At 40.6% G+C, this 18,449-nt stretch overlaps 2 protein-coding genes across 4 annotated transcripts in view; one reads left to right on the top strand and one right to left on the bottom strand.

Annotated features, from left to right (window-relative positions):
• PSIP1 (PC4 and SRSF1 interacting protein 1) overlaps positions 1-4,199 on the bottom strand; it is a 32,872-nt gene extending 28,673 nt beyond the window's left edge. The window contains exons 1-3 of one of the 2 annotated variants that reach the window (XM_059492902.1): positions 4,109-4,199; positions 3,451-3,637; positions 2,424-2,500 (exon numbers count right to left, since the gene is read on the bottom strand). In XM_059492902.1, the coding sequence (XP_059348885.1) occupies positions 2,424-2,500; positions 3,451-3,522 (149 nt within the window). In that variant the 5' untranslated portion in view covers positions 3,523-3,637; positions 4,109-4,199. The remainder of the gene's footprint in view (positions 1-2,423; positions 2,501-3,450; positions 3,638-4,108) is intronic. The other variant, XM_059492904.1, reaches the window with a different exon arrangement.
• Positions 4,200-10,235: 6,036 nt separating this feature from the next.
• CCDC171 (coiled-coil domain containing 171) overlaps positions 10,236-18,449 on the top strand; it is a 150,475-nt gene continuing 142,261 nt past the window's right edge. For both annotated transcript variants that reach the window (XM_059492458.1, XM_059492457.1), the window contains exons 1-3: positions 10,236-10,411; positions 16,162-16,294; positions 17,802-17,976. In XM_059492458.1, the coding sequence (XP_059348441.1) occupies positions 10,365-10,411; positions 16,162-16,294; positions 17,802-17,976 (355 nt within the window). In that variant the 5' untranslated portion in view covers positions 10,236-10,364. The remainder of the gene's footprint in view (positions 10,412-16,161; positions 16,295-17,801; positions 17,977-18,449) is intronic.

Raw genomic sequence — 18,449 nt, 5'->3', positions numbered from 1 at the left:
AAACGCATTCAGTTGGGTCTTTTACAAAACTTAAGAGAAAACAAAAAAATGCAAAGTACAGGTTAAGACTTACTCACAGTAATTTCATAAACTCAATTAATAATATTTCTAGAAGTCGAATAAGAATTACTCCCAAACCAGTATTGCTTTCCTTTTCCCCTATAGTTCCTTTTTCCTGCTGTAACCAACCATGCAGCCTGAAATCCTGTCATCCTTTACACAGGAGTTTTTAGCATGATAAAGTGATTTTGTGAGTTTTCAGAGTTGCCACTACTTACAGTATGATAGACTATACATACACAGCCTACGAAAATGCTGAAGATAGAGTATCTAACTTTGCACAATGTGTAAATCTTAACTGTGAGAAGCACAGCACTCAACAAGTTTACCAAATTTACTTTAATTCCCAAGAAAAAAGCACAAGAAATTGTTAACACTACATAATTCCTGATTGATCACTGAAGTCACTACTTATAGCTTAAAAACCTAAACAAAATGACAGGCCATGGAACATCAGTCTCCTTTGTCACCCAATCAGTTCCTTCCTATTGTAATTTATAGGTATCTGCTGTAAGGAGTAAGTGAGACTAAGAACTTGAAAAGTTTCACCTATCATCACTCTACAGATCTTAAGATAAGTAACATGCTTAACAAACACCAGGAGACAGCTGGGTCATGGAACACCATACACTGTAATGTGTGTGAAACAGAGGCAAAACATTTCTCTGGTATTCCACGGATTTCTGAAACGTAGTAACTCAGAACCGAGAGCCTAACAAAAACTAGATCGCGGCAAAACTTTATTTAGTAACTATAGCAGAGTGAGGAACAGCCATTTCAAATTACTCACACATTAAGCCCCCAATTACCAAATCTTTCAAACCCAAACACCTCTTAAAAGCTCAATGCTAAATCTGAAGTTGGACAAAAAACTTCTCAAAACTTGCTGAGGTGTTTTTAACCCTTTAGATGAGGAGTTACTTCTGTCTTCCTTACATTCAACCTGCATTCCCAAACTTATTTGGAACTGCCCAAAACCCCACTGCAATCCAGAATGACAGAGGAAGTGCCCAGGGGGTCTCTTTGCAGGGGTGAAGGGTGGGCAACAACACCAACAACAGAACCAAAGCAGTATTGCGTTGCAGTTGCCAAAGAAAAAGTTTTGTTGTGTGAAAAATTTAAGAAAAAAAAAAGGAAACCTAACACATCCTAAATGATAATTAAAACAATGGACAAGACAAACCTTGCAACCTTGAATCGAATTCCAGGAACTCTTCTTAACCCACAAAATTATGCACAAAGAAAAACTCCAATCAAACAAAAAAAAATTATCATTGAAAGATTTATTGAAAGATGAGATTAGCTAAAAAAAAAAAAAAAAAAACATGATCCAAGCATATAGGTATCTTTTTCACCACAGAAATTGCTTTTTAAGAAAAGTAATACCAAGTAATGCCAGCAGCAGGGCATGCTTACTCTTTAACTCAACAGGACAATGTATCATCTTAGCAAGATACTTACTTGCTAAAGATGGATACAAACTACCATATTTAAGCAATTTCAATCCGTTTAAAAAAGTAAGATCCTTCCACGAAATGAGAGAAATGGACAACTTTTGCACTCAACTTAAATCTGCCGTTTTTTAAAGAAAAACCACAAGAATTAAAAGCACACTAATACAGGCTTAAACTGCTTTGGTTTCTTTTGGCAACTCAAACAAAAAATGGAGCACTGAATCTGATAATGCCTTAAATCTACAGTAACCCAACCAGTCATGCTAAAAAGCAACAGAGTAATTCTCAAAAACAGATAACTACATAAATCCCAGGATATTTTCTATTAAATTCAGCAGTGTAAGACATACAGTCTCTCAAAGCAAATACTGTATCACCACAAAACACTGCTCAAAGTACCCAGAGATCAGTATTTTGCAGGTTGATAGGTATGAAGCTAACTGTACTTCCTCAGCTCTGTCTCCAGATCTCATAAACATAAGATCATCCACAACCCAAAACCTCATCAGGAAAAAAAAACAAATAATAGAAACAACTCCAGTACATGATTATCTGTCCATCTCTCAAATTTTGTCTATTGCACTTTCTTTGAGAATGTAGTACTGAGAATTTTGACGATATACAGGACTATAATTAAACTCATTACAGATAAAAAGAAAAACCAATCAGCCACATCACTGTGGGTACAATTTTTTTCCTCTGATGAGCAACGCATACATGGTTATGGTCTACCATTCACTTGAAGAGTTTAAGTAAAATTTACAGAATCACGTGTTGACAAAACACATCAATTCAGGAAGACGTGCTAATAAATACAATAGCCTGAAATACACTACATTCAGAGAAGATAAGTTTTTGTCACAGCATTTTAAAATGAAAAAATATAACCCTGAAATATAAAGTACTTACGTCTCATGGGTGCCAAAAAAGAAAATAGGCATTTTATTCATAGGCGGTTTTACTGCTCCATCAGGAACTTCATCCACCTAGGAAAAACACAGCCTATTATAGTTCAAATCAAGTAAGAGACAAGAACAGTTTAGGGGGAAATATGTAAAAAATTAACTATTAAAATGGGAATAAAAAAATCTACAGAAAAGTAAATCAGGAAATTAGATCTCTTTTTAACAGTATGTAAAAAAATAAAGCAGAATCAAAACCAGTATAGGCAACAATAGAAAATTACATTACTTTCAGTTTACGGAGATACTTTTCACATGACCACTTCTCTTAAAAGGAGAAATTACAACGTGTCACAGGTAAAAGGCACAATTCAATTTCATCCACATACTGCCCATCTTTAAGAAAAAGCAACAGGAAGACTTTGTACCCTTATGCTGACCTGGTAACTTATGGAAGTCCAAATGTGAAGTACTACCAAAAGGATAATAAACTTTAAAAGAACCCCAATTTACAAGTCAGCATAAATACCTTTTTACCTCCATTCCCACATCCAACAGTGGTCCCAGAACTTTGCATGACTTTTCTACTGGAGCACAGAGAACACAAAAAAGGACTGGACAAGTTACCACTTACACTTAGCCTATTTAACAGAAACAGGCGCAGTAGACATAGCCCACTCAGGAATAATCTTGCCATAAATTCGTGGGGGTTTTTTGCCAAGAGCAGTTATTTGGAGACACCGTTATTGAACAGCTCCAGGGGCCTGCACATGCTCCAGCGTCAGGCTACCTACCATACAGCGGTCTTCATTCCGTAAAGCCGCGTTACACAAATTAGGACAACTAATGACTACTTGAGAGGGCTCCTTTTCACGGTACGGATCTGCAGTGTGACTGCAAAGCCGCTTGTACTCCCGGGAGCCCAGCCGTGTCCTCCCTCACAGGAGGCAAAGCTGAAGGCGCTGCTCAGCACAGGTGTGTGAGCGCACCCCGCAGAGAGGGAGGTGAGGCAGGGGGAGGAGGGCGAGTCTTACCCTGGCCGGCCAATGGGGGTAACCTTTCATCTTGGCGAAGATCAGGTCTCCTGGTTTGAAATCTCGGCTCATGTTTTCTCACCGACGTGACGCCCTGTTGCCGCCAGGCGAGCCGGGCTCAGAGAAGGAAAGGCTCTGCGCCTCCAGCAACCACCGAGGCACCGCCAGCCACACGAGGTGCCACTCGCTGCTGGGATAAACACACCGGGGCGGGAGAGAGCAGAGAAGGGCAACACAAGAAGGCACGTCAGCAAGGGGGGGGCGGCCCCCGGCTGGGGAGCGCTGCGCCGTGCCCGCCCTTCACCCCTGAGAAGAGACCCCCCGAGCACTCCGCAGCGCCAGGGCCCGCCCGCGGGCAGGGCCAGGCCGCTCCGGCCGGGAGAGCCGCCCGCCGCCCTGTCCCGCTCTCCCCCCTGCCCGACCGGCCGCTCGCTCCCTCGTGCACGCGGGCACGATGGCGCGAGAGCGCTGCAGGGGGCCGGGGGGGCGGAGGGAGGGGGCGCGCGGAAAAGAAACTCCGCCCGCCCTTCTCCATCCATCCCTTTTTCTCGCTCTCTCCCTCTTCCCCCTGACCCATCTTTTTCTTCCTCCCTCTCGCGCTCTCGCTCTCCCTCTCTTCCCAGCCCGCCCGCCCCCAGCTTCACCGCCCGTAACGCACTCGCCGCTACCAACCGCGCTGGCGTCCGGCCCGCCGCCCGCCGCGGGAAACACAGCCGCGCCGCCTCCTCCCGCCAGCGGGCCGCTACCACCGGCAAGCCGCACAGGGGAGGCGGGGTAGCTCAGGAGGGCCGGCCAGGACTCGGCCAGCGCCCCGCCCTAAGACAGACGCCTTGGCTCCAGCCTCCACGCCTGGAGAAATGCGGGAAGCCACGAGAGGAAAGAGACCGTCAGACCCGAGGCAGGGTTGGAGAAAGGAATGAGAAGAGTCTCGTTCGCTCCCACTCCCCGCAGTGAGAAAAATGGTTCGCTCCTCCTCCGGTGGGGGCGGAGCGGCCGCGACTCCGCTGGAGGGAGCGGAGGCGGACGGGGAGGAAGAAAGGAGGAGGAGCAGGAGGAGCTGCCCCCGCAGCAGCGCGGCTGTGGGACCGCCCCCGGCCGGGGTGGTGGCGGGAGCCGAGCTGAGCGTCGCCGCGCACGGGGGAATGGGCCCTGCTCAGCCGCTGACAGGCTGGCGTCGTTAGTGAGCGCCAATCTCCTTTCCAAAGCGGGCGAGTGCGGCTGTCCCCGCGGGGCCCTTCGTGTGTCTCAAGCCCCACGAGCTCTGCTACAGAGCCGTTCCCTTGCCGGGCTTTTCATCCCTTCTTGCTGCCGGACGCAAAGCTGCCCGTGTCACCCGGGTACTCCCCAGCCACTTACTTGCTTGATATCCTGACTTCCCCCAGCATACAACAACTCACGGTTGTTTGATTTTTCTTAAGTCTGTAACAGAATCTTTATTTGCTACTTAGTCGCCATTATTTCCTGTGTTTGGTGGAGATTTTTTTTTTTTTGTTGGTTTCGTTGATTGGTTTTGTTTCCTAACTAGTATTGCTACTAATTCAGACTATGTTACTCCCCTTGTCCTCTCCATATCTATTCTCTCCTTTTTTGTTTACCAGTCCACATTAAGCTTCCTCCTCACCTAGCATTTCAAGCCATTGTGCCCTCCTCTCCTGTTTCTGTCAGCTGACCTCCTTAGTGAGCACATCAGCCAGCGCCAGCCTCCCCCCACAAATACCTTTCTTTCAAAGTTAAGATCTCAAAACCAGATATGAACCCACTACCTTCTTTCTTACGGCCTGCTTGTCCTGCTGTCTAATTCCAGTTCTGCATCAAAAATTAGCTTGCCTGTCAATCCTCTCTGGGTTTAGTCCTACGTGATGGCCCCACCTGCAAGTCACAGTATGGCACAAAAAATTACTCCTTACACTATTTTGCAGAGGCAGGCCTAGCCATTTTATGCTCAAGTTTCCATCTTTGGTGTGTGGTCTGATGCACAAGTTTTACAGGTCAGTTTTCTGCCAGCTCTCCTCTGTGCCACTCGAGCATAAACGTAAGTCCTTGTGAGAAGAATTATCTTACCCCTTTCAGTTTTGATACTGAAACTCAAGTCAGGCCCAAAACATCCACTGCAGTTGCCACAGAGCAAGTTGTGATTTGTTCTAGGCTCTCTCCTCCTTAAATGCAAAATGTTGCTTTATAAACTTTAACTGTAAAATTTCACACCATCTGTGTTATCCACTTTGTTCTTGCTTTTTTCTGATGGCTTAAACAAGTCAGATCTGTTTGATTTTCTTGAAGGTGGCAAAGGACATATCCCTGAAATCAACTTTCTCATAAAAAACAGAAAGTCATCAATATGTTAAGACAGATAAAAAACTTTCTTCCTATGCAAAAATGAATGACCACTTGGGACAAAAGTCCCCATCCATGGTGGTATTTAAAAGACATATAGATGCAGCAGTTAGGGACATGGTTTAGCGGTGGCCATGGCAGTGCTGGGCTAATGGTAGGACTTTTTGATCTTAGATGTCTTTTCCAACCGAAATAATTCTATATATGACTCTATATATGATATGTATTTTTCAGTATGAGAGGAAGGAAAAGTGTTTGTTGAACTACATGCATGCAGCAACAGTATTGTGTCGAAAGTAATTTTTGTGAATCAATATAAAAAACAGTGTGTGGGACATTTGGGGCAGTTAATCTAATATTACTACTGGTTCAGAATTTCCCAAGTTTTTATACTGCCAAAACCTATCACATTATTCAAACATGATGCCAAGTCTCTGCTTCCTTTCATATTATTACATAACTTATATTTTTTCATTAACTGAGGCCATTTTTCATATTAATTTTTGACTATTCATCAGACAACAGCAGAGAGGACATCCTTTTCACTCTGTATTTTTGATCAAAAAAACCCCTAACCATGCTGCTTTTAAAAGAACTGCAACATAATGAAATCTATTGTTGTGAACCTGGGCAAAGAACTTAATTCATTTGGCACTAGGCATTTAGAATAACTGCACAATGGAGAAGCACAAAAACCATCAGTAAAAGCCAATTATAGAAATCAAGTTAGAGACTAGAAATTAAGTTTTGAGTCTTTATCTCAGAGGGCGAAAATATTACAGAGCTTTTTAATTTTTATTAGAACTTCAATTTGTACCTTGAAGGCCATACCACTGACATTACTGCTATTGTCCTCTTTTCTAGGGTATGGTGGGGTGGATTTTATTCACTCACTCGCTTATGCTGCTGCTGTTTGACATCATACATGTTTACACCTGGGTCTTGAAATTCTCAGCGGAGCTGTTTCAAATAAACCTTTCCCTTTGTGCAGTGAGGTGACCAGAAGGGCAATGCCAACCTCGTTACGATCTCCCTCATCCTCCCTGCTGGGACTTTCGTCCCAGGGTCTCTCGAAACCATTTCCCTGTTGGTTTCTCTTGATAATACGAGGGAACAGCGTGCTGCCCCGAGCCCGAGGCCATGCCCCCCTGAGCCTGGCTCTCACGCCAGGCGCTCACTCCCGTTTCCTATCGCACGTTCTGCTTTCGGAGCCCGCAGCGCCCGCCACAGCCCGCGCGCGCCGCCCGCCCGCTGATGACGTCGCGCCGTGGCCGGAAGTTGCCGTTGCGGAGGCGCGCCGCGCCGGCCGCGTCCCTGCTGGCGGGACCTGGGAGCGGCGCCGCGCTTCCCGGCGCTTCCCTGCCCTTCCCGGCGCTTCCCTGCCCTTCCCGGCTGCCCGGAGCGGCCCCGGGGTGCTGCTGCTGGAGCTCTGTTCTGGCCTTGTTCCCTCAGCCCTTCCTGCCAGGTAAAGCGCCAAAGCCGCCGTTACGGCGTGCGCGCAGCCAGCGCCGCTCCGGGGCCAGCGGTGCGAAGGGATACCTCTACTTTGGTTTTTAGCTCGCTTAAAATTTTTCAGCTTGCGTTAGTGGAAAGGTGGTGGTTCGTTCAGCCGAAACTGGTGAGCTCTTGGAGTTGCAGCACAGATGTGGTAGTTCCGCCTGGCTTGGTGTGTTTCAAGTTAGTACATCTTGGTTAGATTCAGTTTGCTGAGGGAACCTTGGAGATCCTCCAGTTCCATTCCTTTGCCGTGGGCAGGGGACACCTCCCACTAACCCAGAGCTCCATCCAGCCTGGTCTTGGAACACTTCCAGGGATGGGCATCCACGGCTTCTCTGGGCAAACTGTTCCAGTGCCTCAACACCCTCACAATAAAAAATTTCTTCCCCACATCCAGTCTAAATCAATGGCCTTCATAAAGCTAGTAAAGCATATTCAGAAGTTCGTGAGGATGCCACAAATTTTGTAGGTAACATCTGTCTAATGTATTACGTCCTCAAGCAAAAACTTCCTAGCTATTTTGTTTTATTGTGGGGCTTTGACGAGCCACTCCACACCCCTTCAATTTTTTTCCCTCTGATTGATATAGCATGCTTTTGGAGTGTATCCATTTGTGCGGTAGTAAACAATGGATGTGTGTCTTACAAGAGAGATGTTGTAAATTCAAGATCATTAGCATTCCCAGAAAACACTCATTAGATATTCCCTGTTTCCCTCCACCCCAAAGTAATTAAAATACTTAAAAGTAATTTCAGAAAGTTCTAAACCTTCAGGGTGGTATGAATGTGTCAGAGGAGATTTTGCTTATATTTTGAGACAGATTTTTTTTCTGCTGCATCTATTTAATTGCACCTTTTTTTTCATTTTCTACTTTTCAAATTTTGGTATAAAGCCACATATAGATTTTTGGCAATAAATATTAAGAAAAGGGTGGTATAAAAAACTAGTTTTTTAGTGTTCAGAGCTATGTCTGAAGGTTTCAGCTCCAAATTTTCAGCTCCACTAATGCGAGCTGAAAATTTGGAATAATTGATAGAGGATACCTCATTTTTCTTGATACCAGCATACCTAATTTTCTTTTTTATCGAAGCAATACATCTTTGTTGAGTACTGCAAGTACTTTGTCAAGATTTTCTTCTCTCATGTAAAGTTAGTTTTCAGTATGCAAGTCACAAATAATGGAACTTAACATGTGTCTAGAAATTATACTACAGGCTATACTTTGAAAATGAGGTTTTCAACTATTTTCTCATTTGAGATGAGAAAAAAAAGCTATGCCGTTTTTTCTAGGAGTGCAAGTTGCATGCCAATTGTGTTTTGAGTTTTATGAACACATGTACCAAGGTGAATTCCAGTGTGTAGATGTTAAAAATCACAAAGGCTACATGTAGCTATTCTATATGAATATACTGCTTTTCCATAAAAACAAAACCAACAAAAAAAAACCCCAAACCAAAAACTTGGAGTTGTTAGAAGTAAGTTTATTTTTGCTGCATCTTCTGTTAAATATATAGACTGAAGCAGAAATTTTTTTTTTCTTCTCCATATTTCTAGTGCAGCCACTGGAATTACTAAAATCAGTTTATATTAATATATTACACCGACTGCTGCCATTGGACACCACAATATAAGATATACATTAAAGTATTGGAGAGCATTGAATGGAGGGCTGCATGGTTGGTGAAAACGTTGTGAGGGATGGCTGAGGTCACTTGGTCGGTTCAGCCTGCAGGACACTGAGGGGATATCTCATTGCAGCTACAACTTCCTCACAAGGGGAAGGGAAGGGACAGGCACTGATCCTTAATCTCTGGTTATCAGTGACAGGACAGAGGGAATGGCCTGAAACTGAGTCGGGGGGGTTTAGGCTGGATATTCAAAGTCCTTCACCCTTAGGTGAATGTGGTTAGACCCTGGAACAGCTCCCCAGGGAAGTGGTCACAGCACCAGCCTGACAGAGTTCAAGGAGCAGTGGGACAATGCTCTCAGGCCCATGGTGTGACTCTTGGGGTGTCCTGTGCAGGGCCAGGAGTTGGGACTTGATAGTTCTAATGGTGCCTTCCAACTCAGCTTATTCTATGATTCTGTGGACATGTGACTGCAAACCAGGGATGGTAAAAATGGAGTCCAGGTGAGTTTCCTGTTTTGGACTTTATTATGGATGTCCATCTGCTACCATGTTCAAAAGCAAACCTTTATGGCTCATCAATATTGACTGTTGAATACAGCTTATATTTCATGTTATGTTGCTTTAATTAATGAAAAGAGGTCTCTAATGAGTTGACTGTGCAACTTGACGTAGGCAATGGAATTTTTGTCATCCATTGCGTTATAAATATGTTGTCTATATTGATTTCTTTTTTATTGTGACACTAAATTAATGATTTTTTCCAAAAGATGAGTGGAGTTACAGTTCAATTTAGAATTCCTTCTGTTTAGTCCTAAACATTGCTAATTTATCTAATACAATAAAAATAGGTTCAAATAGAAAATTCCAGGTTTGTAAAACACTTGGAAGATTTGTTGTGTTAAAGGCTGTTATCAGACAGCACACTAGTACATTCAATCATGGTATACACTTTTATCTTCAATAGAATATTTTGAAGAGAAATGGAGTTTGTAATATGTTTACAAGATAGAGGATCAGTGTGTGGGAACAAAATACTTTTTACTGATATTCTGAAAACCTTGGCAGGAGATATTCTGCTATGTTAGTTAGTTATATATATATACATATATAGTTAATATATACTATATATGTATATATTGATCTACACTATATAAGCTTCAAGTATTAGAAGTACAATTCTCATAGATGTCTAAAACTGTAAAATTATAGTTGGTAGTTGTTCACATGGTAGTAGTAGTAGTAACACTGTTTTCTAACTGCTTGTGAGTATTAACAAATGATTCTTTCATTATGTTGACAAATAAATTAAAGCATGTCTCTGTTACAGATTGTAATGTTTTTATGATATGGAAGAATCATCTTGGAAACTTGTCAAGTAAACGTATATACAGTCAACAATTTATTCTCCAGAGTTTGTGGTTTATACAGCTTGAAAAGCTGTCTGTTGGCCATCATGAGTTCATCCTCTCCAGTCAACTACTCTGTCACAGAAGATAGAAAGTGAGTTTCATTTCTGGTTTTTTTAGTCTAGCAATATAGTTTTGGTTTTTGTGGTTTATTTTCTAGATCTCTGAAATTGTGTAATTCAGACTGAAAAAAGAACCAGCCACGGTGTGATATATGCAAGCTATACCATGTTAATACAGTTATTAGATCTTGTAGTTATGGAATGGCCAGGGTTGGAACAGACCTCTAAGATCCTTGAATTCCAACCCTCTGCTCTGGACAGGGACACCTTCCACGGGACGAGATTGCACAGAGCACCTTGGGTTTGAGCCAGCTGCCAGGAATGTGGTGTCCATAGCTTCTCTGGGCAACCGGTTCCAGTGCCTCACCACTCTCACAGTAAAGGATTTTTCTAATATCTAATCTAAACGTTCTCTTCTTCTGTTTAAAACCATTCTTTATTGTTTTGTCACTACATGCTATTGTAAAGTGTCTCTCTCCATCTTTCTTGTAGACTCCCATCAGGTGCTGGAGGGCCACAGTTGGGTCACCCTGAAGCTTCACTTCTCCAGGGTGAACAAACGCAATTCCCTCAGCCTTGCACCAGTTTACCTCAGGAAAGGTGCTCTATCCCTCTCATCAACTTCTTGGGCATCCTCTAGACATGTTCAAGAGGTCCATGTCCTTCCCGAGCTGGATGCAGCCCTGCAGGTGGGGTCTCAGCAGAGCAGAGCAGAGGGGCAGAATCCCCTCCCTGGCCCTGCTGCCCACCCTGCTCTGGATGCAGCCCAGGACACGTTTGGCTCTCTGGGCTGGGAGTGCCCATGGCTGGGTCATGTCCAGCCTCTCATTCACCAGCACCCCCAGATGCTTCTCAGCAGGGCTACTCTGATCTGTTCATCCCCAGCCTGTGTTGGTGCTGAGGCTTGCCCGGACCCAGGTGCAGCACCTTGCACTTGGTCATGGTAAGCCTCCTGAGATTCCCATGGGCCCAGTTCTTGAGCTTGTCCAGGTCCCCCTGGCTGGCATCCTGTCCTTCAGGTGTGTCAGCTGCACCACTCAGCTTGGTGTCATCAGCAGACCTGGTCAGAGAGCAGTCAATCCCTTTGTCTGTGCCATTAATGAAGATACTAAATAACATGATCCCAGTATGGATCCTGAGGGACACCACTTGTCATTGATGTTCTTTTGGGACTCTGAACCATTAATCACTATCCTCTGGATGCTACTGTCCAGCTGTTCTCATATCCACCAGCAATGAGTCCACCCATCAAATCCATTGCTCTCCAATTTAGAGAGAAGGATGTTGTGAAGGACTGTGTCAAAAGACTTTACAGAAGCCGAGATAAATGCCATCTGTAGCCCTTCCTTTGTCCACTGATGTTGTCATGTTACTGGGTGATAAATTGTCTGCACCAGGTGAGCTAACACCGTGGTTGTTCTCCCACAACCATTGGCCTGTGGAACTGCACAATGCCCATTGTGTAAGAAGGAGAGCTGGAAGTTCACCCAGTGCCCTGCCAGCTTGACTATGTCAGCTGTAACATTGGTGTCCCTGACCACTGTGGGCTACCAGAGAGACCCCCAGGACACAGGAATACGTGCTTAAAGGAGAGGGAAAATACTTAAACGATAATGAGTAAATTATTATCATGTGTATTTTTATTCTGGGACAATCAATGAATATGTATGTAAAATACAGTGTATAATCAGAAATTTTACTATACTCATCATGCAAGAGTGTAGGAGGAGCTACTACTTGTGCATCTGGCTGAATAAAGAATGCCTGCTTCTTAATATTACATTGCTGTTAAGGAGTTTGTTATTTTCTTGAATTTTTGGCAGCAGTCACTCCATCACTGCCGGTGTGCATACTGGCCATCTGATGTGCAAGAATTCTCACAGGGGTATAGGAGACATGACAGAGGTAGTTTTTGTTTCCGTTTGGGAACAATGTTGTGGAGTTCCAGAAGAGTTTTCTACAGTAGCTGTGGGTGTAGAGGTTGGTTATAAGTGTGGCACATGGCTCTTATTTTTTTAAACCTGATATGTGTTTGATCTTTGGCACAATTAAAGTAAACTTTAATTCATTCTGTTTATCTTAACTGAGAGAGCTATTTGTCACAATTTAAAATCTGATTGTAAGAACCTGCTGGTTGTATAGAAATAGCACAGTTCAGTGAATAGATACTTTGGTTAGGCAGTCGGGCTACAGACTGCTTCTTCAACTGGAGAAGTTTAGCATAATTACACTGCTACGTAGTAAGTGAAAGGAAGTTTGTCTGATACGAAATTACTCTACAAAATTTTCAGCCATATATGGAAGACAAGCTAGTGAAAACTGTTTCCCTGTGATGTTCTTTGTTGACTGTAATTAGCTGACTTGTGAAGTGAGTGTGAACTTTTGAGCATTCTGTGTTGTAGTACTCAAAAGATGTTTCACTTGCTGATATGCTTTCTTAAAGAGTCTTAAAGTACTACCAAAAATGGTGTCTTAGATAAAAGGTCTAGCTCGTAAAATATGTGTTTTCATTCAAAACTAATGATCAACAAACTATTAATATGTGAAAAAGGAAGTGCAAAGCAGTCTCTGATTTCCTCCTAGAATGAAAATCATACATGATTTCAAACTTTCCGGGGATTTTGCCTGATTTTGTGCCTGATTTAAGCTTCCAAGAACTTTATGCTTGTAGCACTTCTACTGGTAAAAAGAAAGACTCTTCTACAGTTGGTAGTATGAAGCTTTCATAAAGTACTTACTGCATGTGCTGATGATGCTGTGAGGATTAAGGAAAATACCACAGAAATAAGGTGGCTAATTAAGGAGAATTCTTATTTTATTTGAAAATATTTAAGTAATAAATTAGTGAACTGGTAACATAATAATATTCTGCCAGTTTTCTTGTCTATTTTTTAAGTTGCTGACTTTGCTCTATACTGAGAACAAAAATAGGCTTTTCTGCTTTGTATTTTTAAGTGCTTACTAATAATATTGTAAGTTTAGAAGCTGTGCATAAGAAGTTATTTTCAATGCTTTTTTACCCCAGTACTTACAGTTATGTTGTTTGTCTTCATGCTCTTATGCACATTTTTCATTTCTATACTGTCCCTAATTTGCTATTGTGGTATTAATGTAACTTTTTTTCGTAGTGGGTTTTTTTCCCCACTACTGGTCCAGTTAAGCACATAGTTAAATTTTTCCCTGAGTAAGTTTTATTGTGCAGGTATCTCCAGTACACTCTTTTTTTTTCCTGCGTAATTAATAGAAGAATTGAAAGGAAGAGCTTTATTAAGAGCTGATTGTCATAAAAACCAAAGTAATTTCCTTTGTAATTTGAAGGTGGTTTTTTTTAATTACTTTAAAAAAAGTACTTGTTCCCTTGCTTCCATTTCATGTGCTCTCCTTGCAAGAAGTATTAAATATCAGGCTTAAGTAAGTAGAATGAACCTCCCTGCTGCCCACAAACTATCAAAATGGTTACCCTTTTTTTAATCCTTGTTCTTTGCATTAGCCACCCTAGCTTTCAGTTCGGGTCCTGTTTTTCCCTCTACCTGGTCCTTTGTTAATCTTGGTGCCACCAGGTTTTTGGCTGTTTTTTGTTGAGATAGATACTTCTTGTATAATCCTTGAATAAAACAACCTACTTTTCATCTGTTTTCCCCAGCCATGGGAAAATAAAGGTCTACCAAACTTTTATATGATGCCCACAACAAATCTTTTATATAGTTTACAGGTGCTCTTGATGCCGAATTGATTTTTGCCTTTTTTTTTTTCTTTTATATACTTTGTATATTCTTTACACATATATTTGTAACTCTGTAGCCTATCATAGTATTCTCAGCTAGCATTTTACCTTCTCTATTAGACGGAGAGACAAAATAAATTTCCCAGTAGCTCCAACCTGGGGGTCCTGTGTTAGATTTTTGTGGACACCAAGGTTGAAACTAGGTCTCCGAGACACATTTTCATAAATCAAATTTAGTTCCTGTCTAAATTAGGGGAATTCAAAGAAGATTGAACTGTGAGGAAGTTACCTTACCATTTACATCTCTAATTGGGGATTTTTGTTAGATATGCTAATTTGCTAAACATAAAAGTTGTATACGTATTATGTTACATGTGCATCTTCAGTGTTTTCCACCTGGAGAATTGTGCACCTAAGGATCCTTATAATGGTCCCCTTTTTATCGCCTGTGTCTGGCTCATGATTTTAGGATGAGTGAAAAAGTATCATTCACTGTTCAGATTCTTTTTACTTCCTTCTGACTTACCACCATATTTTCTTAATTGCATTAGCTAAGAGTTGCTTAAAATAATGATATGGGATTTTACTGATTGTTTGCCCTTTGAGATGTGTTGGTTCCTCTGGGTATGTAAATACTGAAAGCTAATAATGTGCCAGTGATTTTCTTGCAGTACATGTAGGTTTTAATGACCTTTCTCTCCTACATATATTGAAAATATAAAATGTGTTAAGTACATGGCACCCTGTGGACCAAGTACTGATGACATACAATTATTCTGATCACACAGATGAAATTCATTTTGGTTTTAAATGAAGATTTGGCAGAATTTATTAAATTATAAAGTATTTATAGGCTGCAGCTAAAAACCTGATATTTCATCATTTGTTGTTATTAATATCTTTAAAGGCTATATTTAATCTAGAACACTGTTCCACTTGTTGATGACATTTGTGTTAGTCAGCTTATGTGAGAAAACATATCATCAGGTAAAGGTTTTAGTTGTGAAAAATGTTAATGATGCCTGTGCATAAATCTAGGAGTAAAGTGATAATTTTTTTATTTAGAAAAACCCAGTATACTGGAATTTATGAAACTGTTCTTTCTGTAATTAATTAAGACTTCATGTAGACCAAGGTAAGCTATTTTAGTATTTTCAGCTCTGCATGAAATGATGCCAACTTTTTTTGGTTAGTTTAATCATGTTTCTTTTTACAGTGTAATTAATATTTAGTGGCCCTTTCACTTTTGTGTGGAACAGCTGATTAGTAGAGCCATTGTTACATAGCTTTAGTAATTTGAAAAATTATATATATCAAATAATGTGAAGGCTGAGTTTCAGCTCCTGAAATACTTTGAGTTGTCCACTTTGAAGTTATAATAATTGATTGCAAGATTATTTAGCTAGTTAATTAAATTTGTATTTTTATGCTAATTTTTCACTCTCTATATAAAAGCTTGTTTTGGTTATTTTGATAGTGCTTGTGATGCTCAGAGGCAAATCCTGTTACCTGCCAAGCAGATATTCCTTTGGCTGAAAAAGTCGTGGAAATAACAGAGTATTTTAGTTTACACCTTTAGTTTATTTTTTTTTTTGTGAACAGTTGTTTATCTGTAGTTTAGATGTATATATTTTTGAAAACAAAATGTGGAAGAGTGAGATTTATTCCACATTTATGCATTTGTTGTATGACAGTGATGCTTTCGAGACAGTAATTCATGTTAAAAAATGAGCCTTACTGAAGAAATAGACAGAAACTTGCTAGTCATTTTAATATATATTATTGAAATGATATTTTTAATAATCCTGGAAATTTATTGGATCAATAATAAAAATAATGAAAAGAATGCTTAAATCGACTTAGGGAAATTAAAAGTGCATATCTAATGTAAGTTCCTGCTTTTACATCTCTCAAAATTTGCATAATAAGCAACAGTAGGCATAGCTGTACTTCAGTGAATGTATAGAGCTTTGGACCCACAATCTGACAATTAAATAAGGGAACATTAAAACTTACAAGGAATGCTTATGTTTTCTTTAAAACAATACTATTTTGCAGCTTACATATTGAGGAATGTGAGCTACTGCAGAAGAGCAATAAATTGGAATTGGATGCTGTTTTAGGACTGAAATGGAAACTTCTTCAAGCTAAAAAAGAAAATTTGGACTTGGCTATTCAACACAATCAAGAAGTAAGGATGTCTTTTTCACTTGCCTTATTTTACTCTTGGAATGAATGTCATCTTATTTAATTGAAGTAATATTCTCAGATGGTGGATCAAAAGCATTGTCTGTAACTGGAAAATATGAAGAAAGGTATCACTGTACAGACCTCTCATGTCTGTTCATAGATACTGTTAGCACCTCTGCTGTCATTGTTAATAGTTAAAGGTGAGGTAGGTAACTCAAGCGCTTCTCAACAGCAAAGTGCAGAAGACTCTTGTGCACCTTGAGCTCAAAGTAAGAGATTGTTTGTTTGTTTGTTTGTTTTAATCCAGATAGTTCCATGGATCTATTTTTTGCAATGACACCACAGTTGATAAGCCAGTGGGAAAATAGCAATTTAACTGAAGCACAAGAATAAGTCATTGTGGGACAAGCAGGCTTCTCTTATTTTGGGTACATACCCACATAATAAATGTACGTGGAACAACAAACTTGTTTTATTGGCTGTACTTAGCCAAAACCAGATGAATGAGCATCCACATCAACTTCTCCTGGGAGATTGCTTAGAGCAGAATTGCTACCTACAGTAGTAATAATACTTCTTCAGCAGCATAGTTTAAACCAGATTATCAACTGCCAGACTGTGGGAAGCAAATGTGGGAAGTGTGCCTAGCAGCAGTATACTGAAACTGATTACAACTCAGCACCCACCTTTTCCTGTATTTGTTAGTCGGGGAATTGACATTCAGACTAAAGAAAAGATTAATTGAGTATATTCTTAATGCTACATCATTTCAGTACTAGTTTGCTGCAACAACATCAAAGAAATCCTTTGTAATGTGGGTGATTTCCCTTGTGTGAGGTTCTCGTTTACAAGAATATTGCTACTTTGTAGATGTTCTGAGGTAATATGTATCTTACTTTCCATCTTCTTGTGTTGGAATGTCTTGAACTTGGTTTTCTGAATCCAGTTTTTGGCAGCAGAGATTGTTTCTCAGCCTGTATAAGATCCCTTTTGGAAGTGTTTTCTATTCTTAGTTTGTTGTGTGTTATCATTAAAGGCATCTGTTTGACTACTGAGCACTATTGGGCTGAATTTTATGCTTGTATGTGTATTTGCGAGTTACTAGATGTCTGGTAGTCTAGTATCCCAATATGACTGTTCTGAATGTTACCAGAAAATCTTCTGGAATATAATGTTTCTCTTTATGGCATTTTTTTCCTCTGAGGTGCAGGAAGATGACGGTAATATATGCTAAATTTTTTTAAGGTAGTATCGTTTTTGAAAAATGGAAGGGTATGTTTAAGGTACATGAAATTCATCTGGGAAAAGGATCAGTTCACAAATACCAGTATCAAAATGTGCATAAGCAAGCAGTTGCAAGATTGTATTTCAAATTCAAGTGGAATAAGATGGCAGTTGTGGATGTGATTCCAAGTATCTTTAAAAAGGATTCTGTTGGTGTGTTTTTGTTACATATTGCACATCTTCAACGGAACATTGTTAACAGTTTTGTGAAATTTATTTTCTAGGTGTCCAACTATGAAAAACAGATAATCAAATTACGGTCAGAATTTGAGAGAGGAGAGGCCATTCGACAAGGTCTGGAGTATGAATTGGCAGTTGCCAGAAAAGGTGCCCATCTGAAAATGTGTACTGCAGAAGAAGAATTAAGTGATGCAAAAAACAAACTTGTGGAACTGCAAGGTAGGTTTCAAAGAAATAAAGATGGAATAAAAGCTAAGTCTGTTTCATGTCATTAAGGTAAGTCAGAAGCAGGGACTTAATTACATTTTCTAGTTTATTGCTGTTTTTCTTGAATTTGTCTTATCTTCCCATCTCTTATCCATCTGCTTTTGAAAACTCATAAGAGTTCACAAAGCTCTTACTGTCTCATGTGTGGATTAGAACTAACTGGCTAACGCTTCCAACCCTTCTTTCCTCTTTCCCATCACCTTCTGATATTTCTTCCTTCAGTGCTGTGCTGATAGAACTGTAATCATGGTGGCCATCTTCATCTAACATCCAGGTTATCCCTGTGTCCAGTAGTTCTTCCTTTTCCATTTCAGAGGGAAAAAAAAAGGAAGAAAAAAGAATAGGAAAAATTAACTCCTGCTCATTTGTTTGCACTATTTCCAGCAGCTTTTTTCCAGAAGTTCTCATCATACGTGTATTTCCTT

This window comes from Ammospiza nelsoni, chromosome Z, assembly GCF_027579445.1.
Source record: "Ammospiza nelsoni isolate bAmmNel1 chromosome Z, bAmmNel1.pri, whole genome shotgun sequence".
In the NCBI taxonomy this organism is placed as follows: Eukaryota; Metazoa; Chordata; class Aves; order Passeriformes; family Passerellidae; genus Ammospiza; species Ammospiza nelsoni.
The sequence above is the reverse complement of the archived record's forward strand: the minus strand, read 5'-3'. Positions and strand labels throughout refer to the sequence as shown.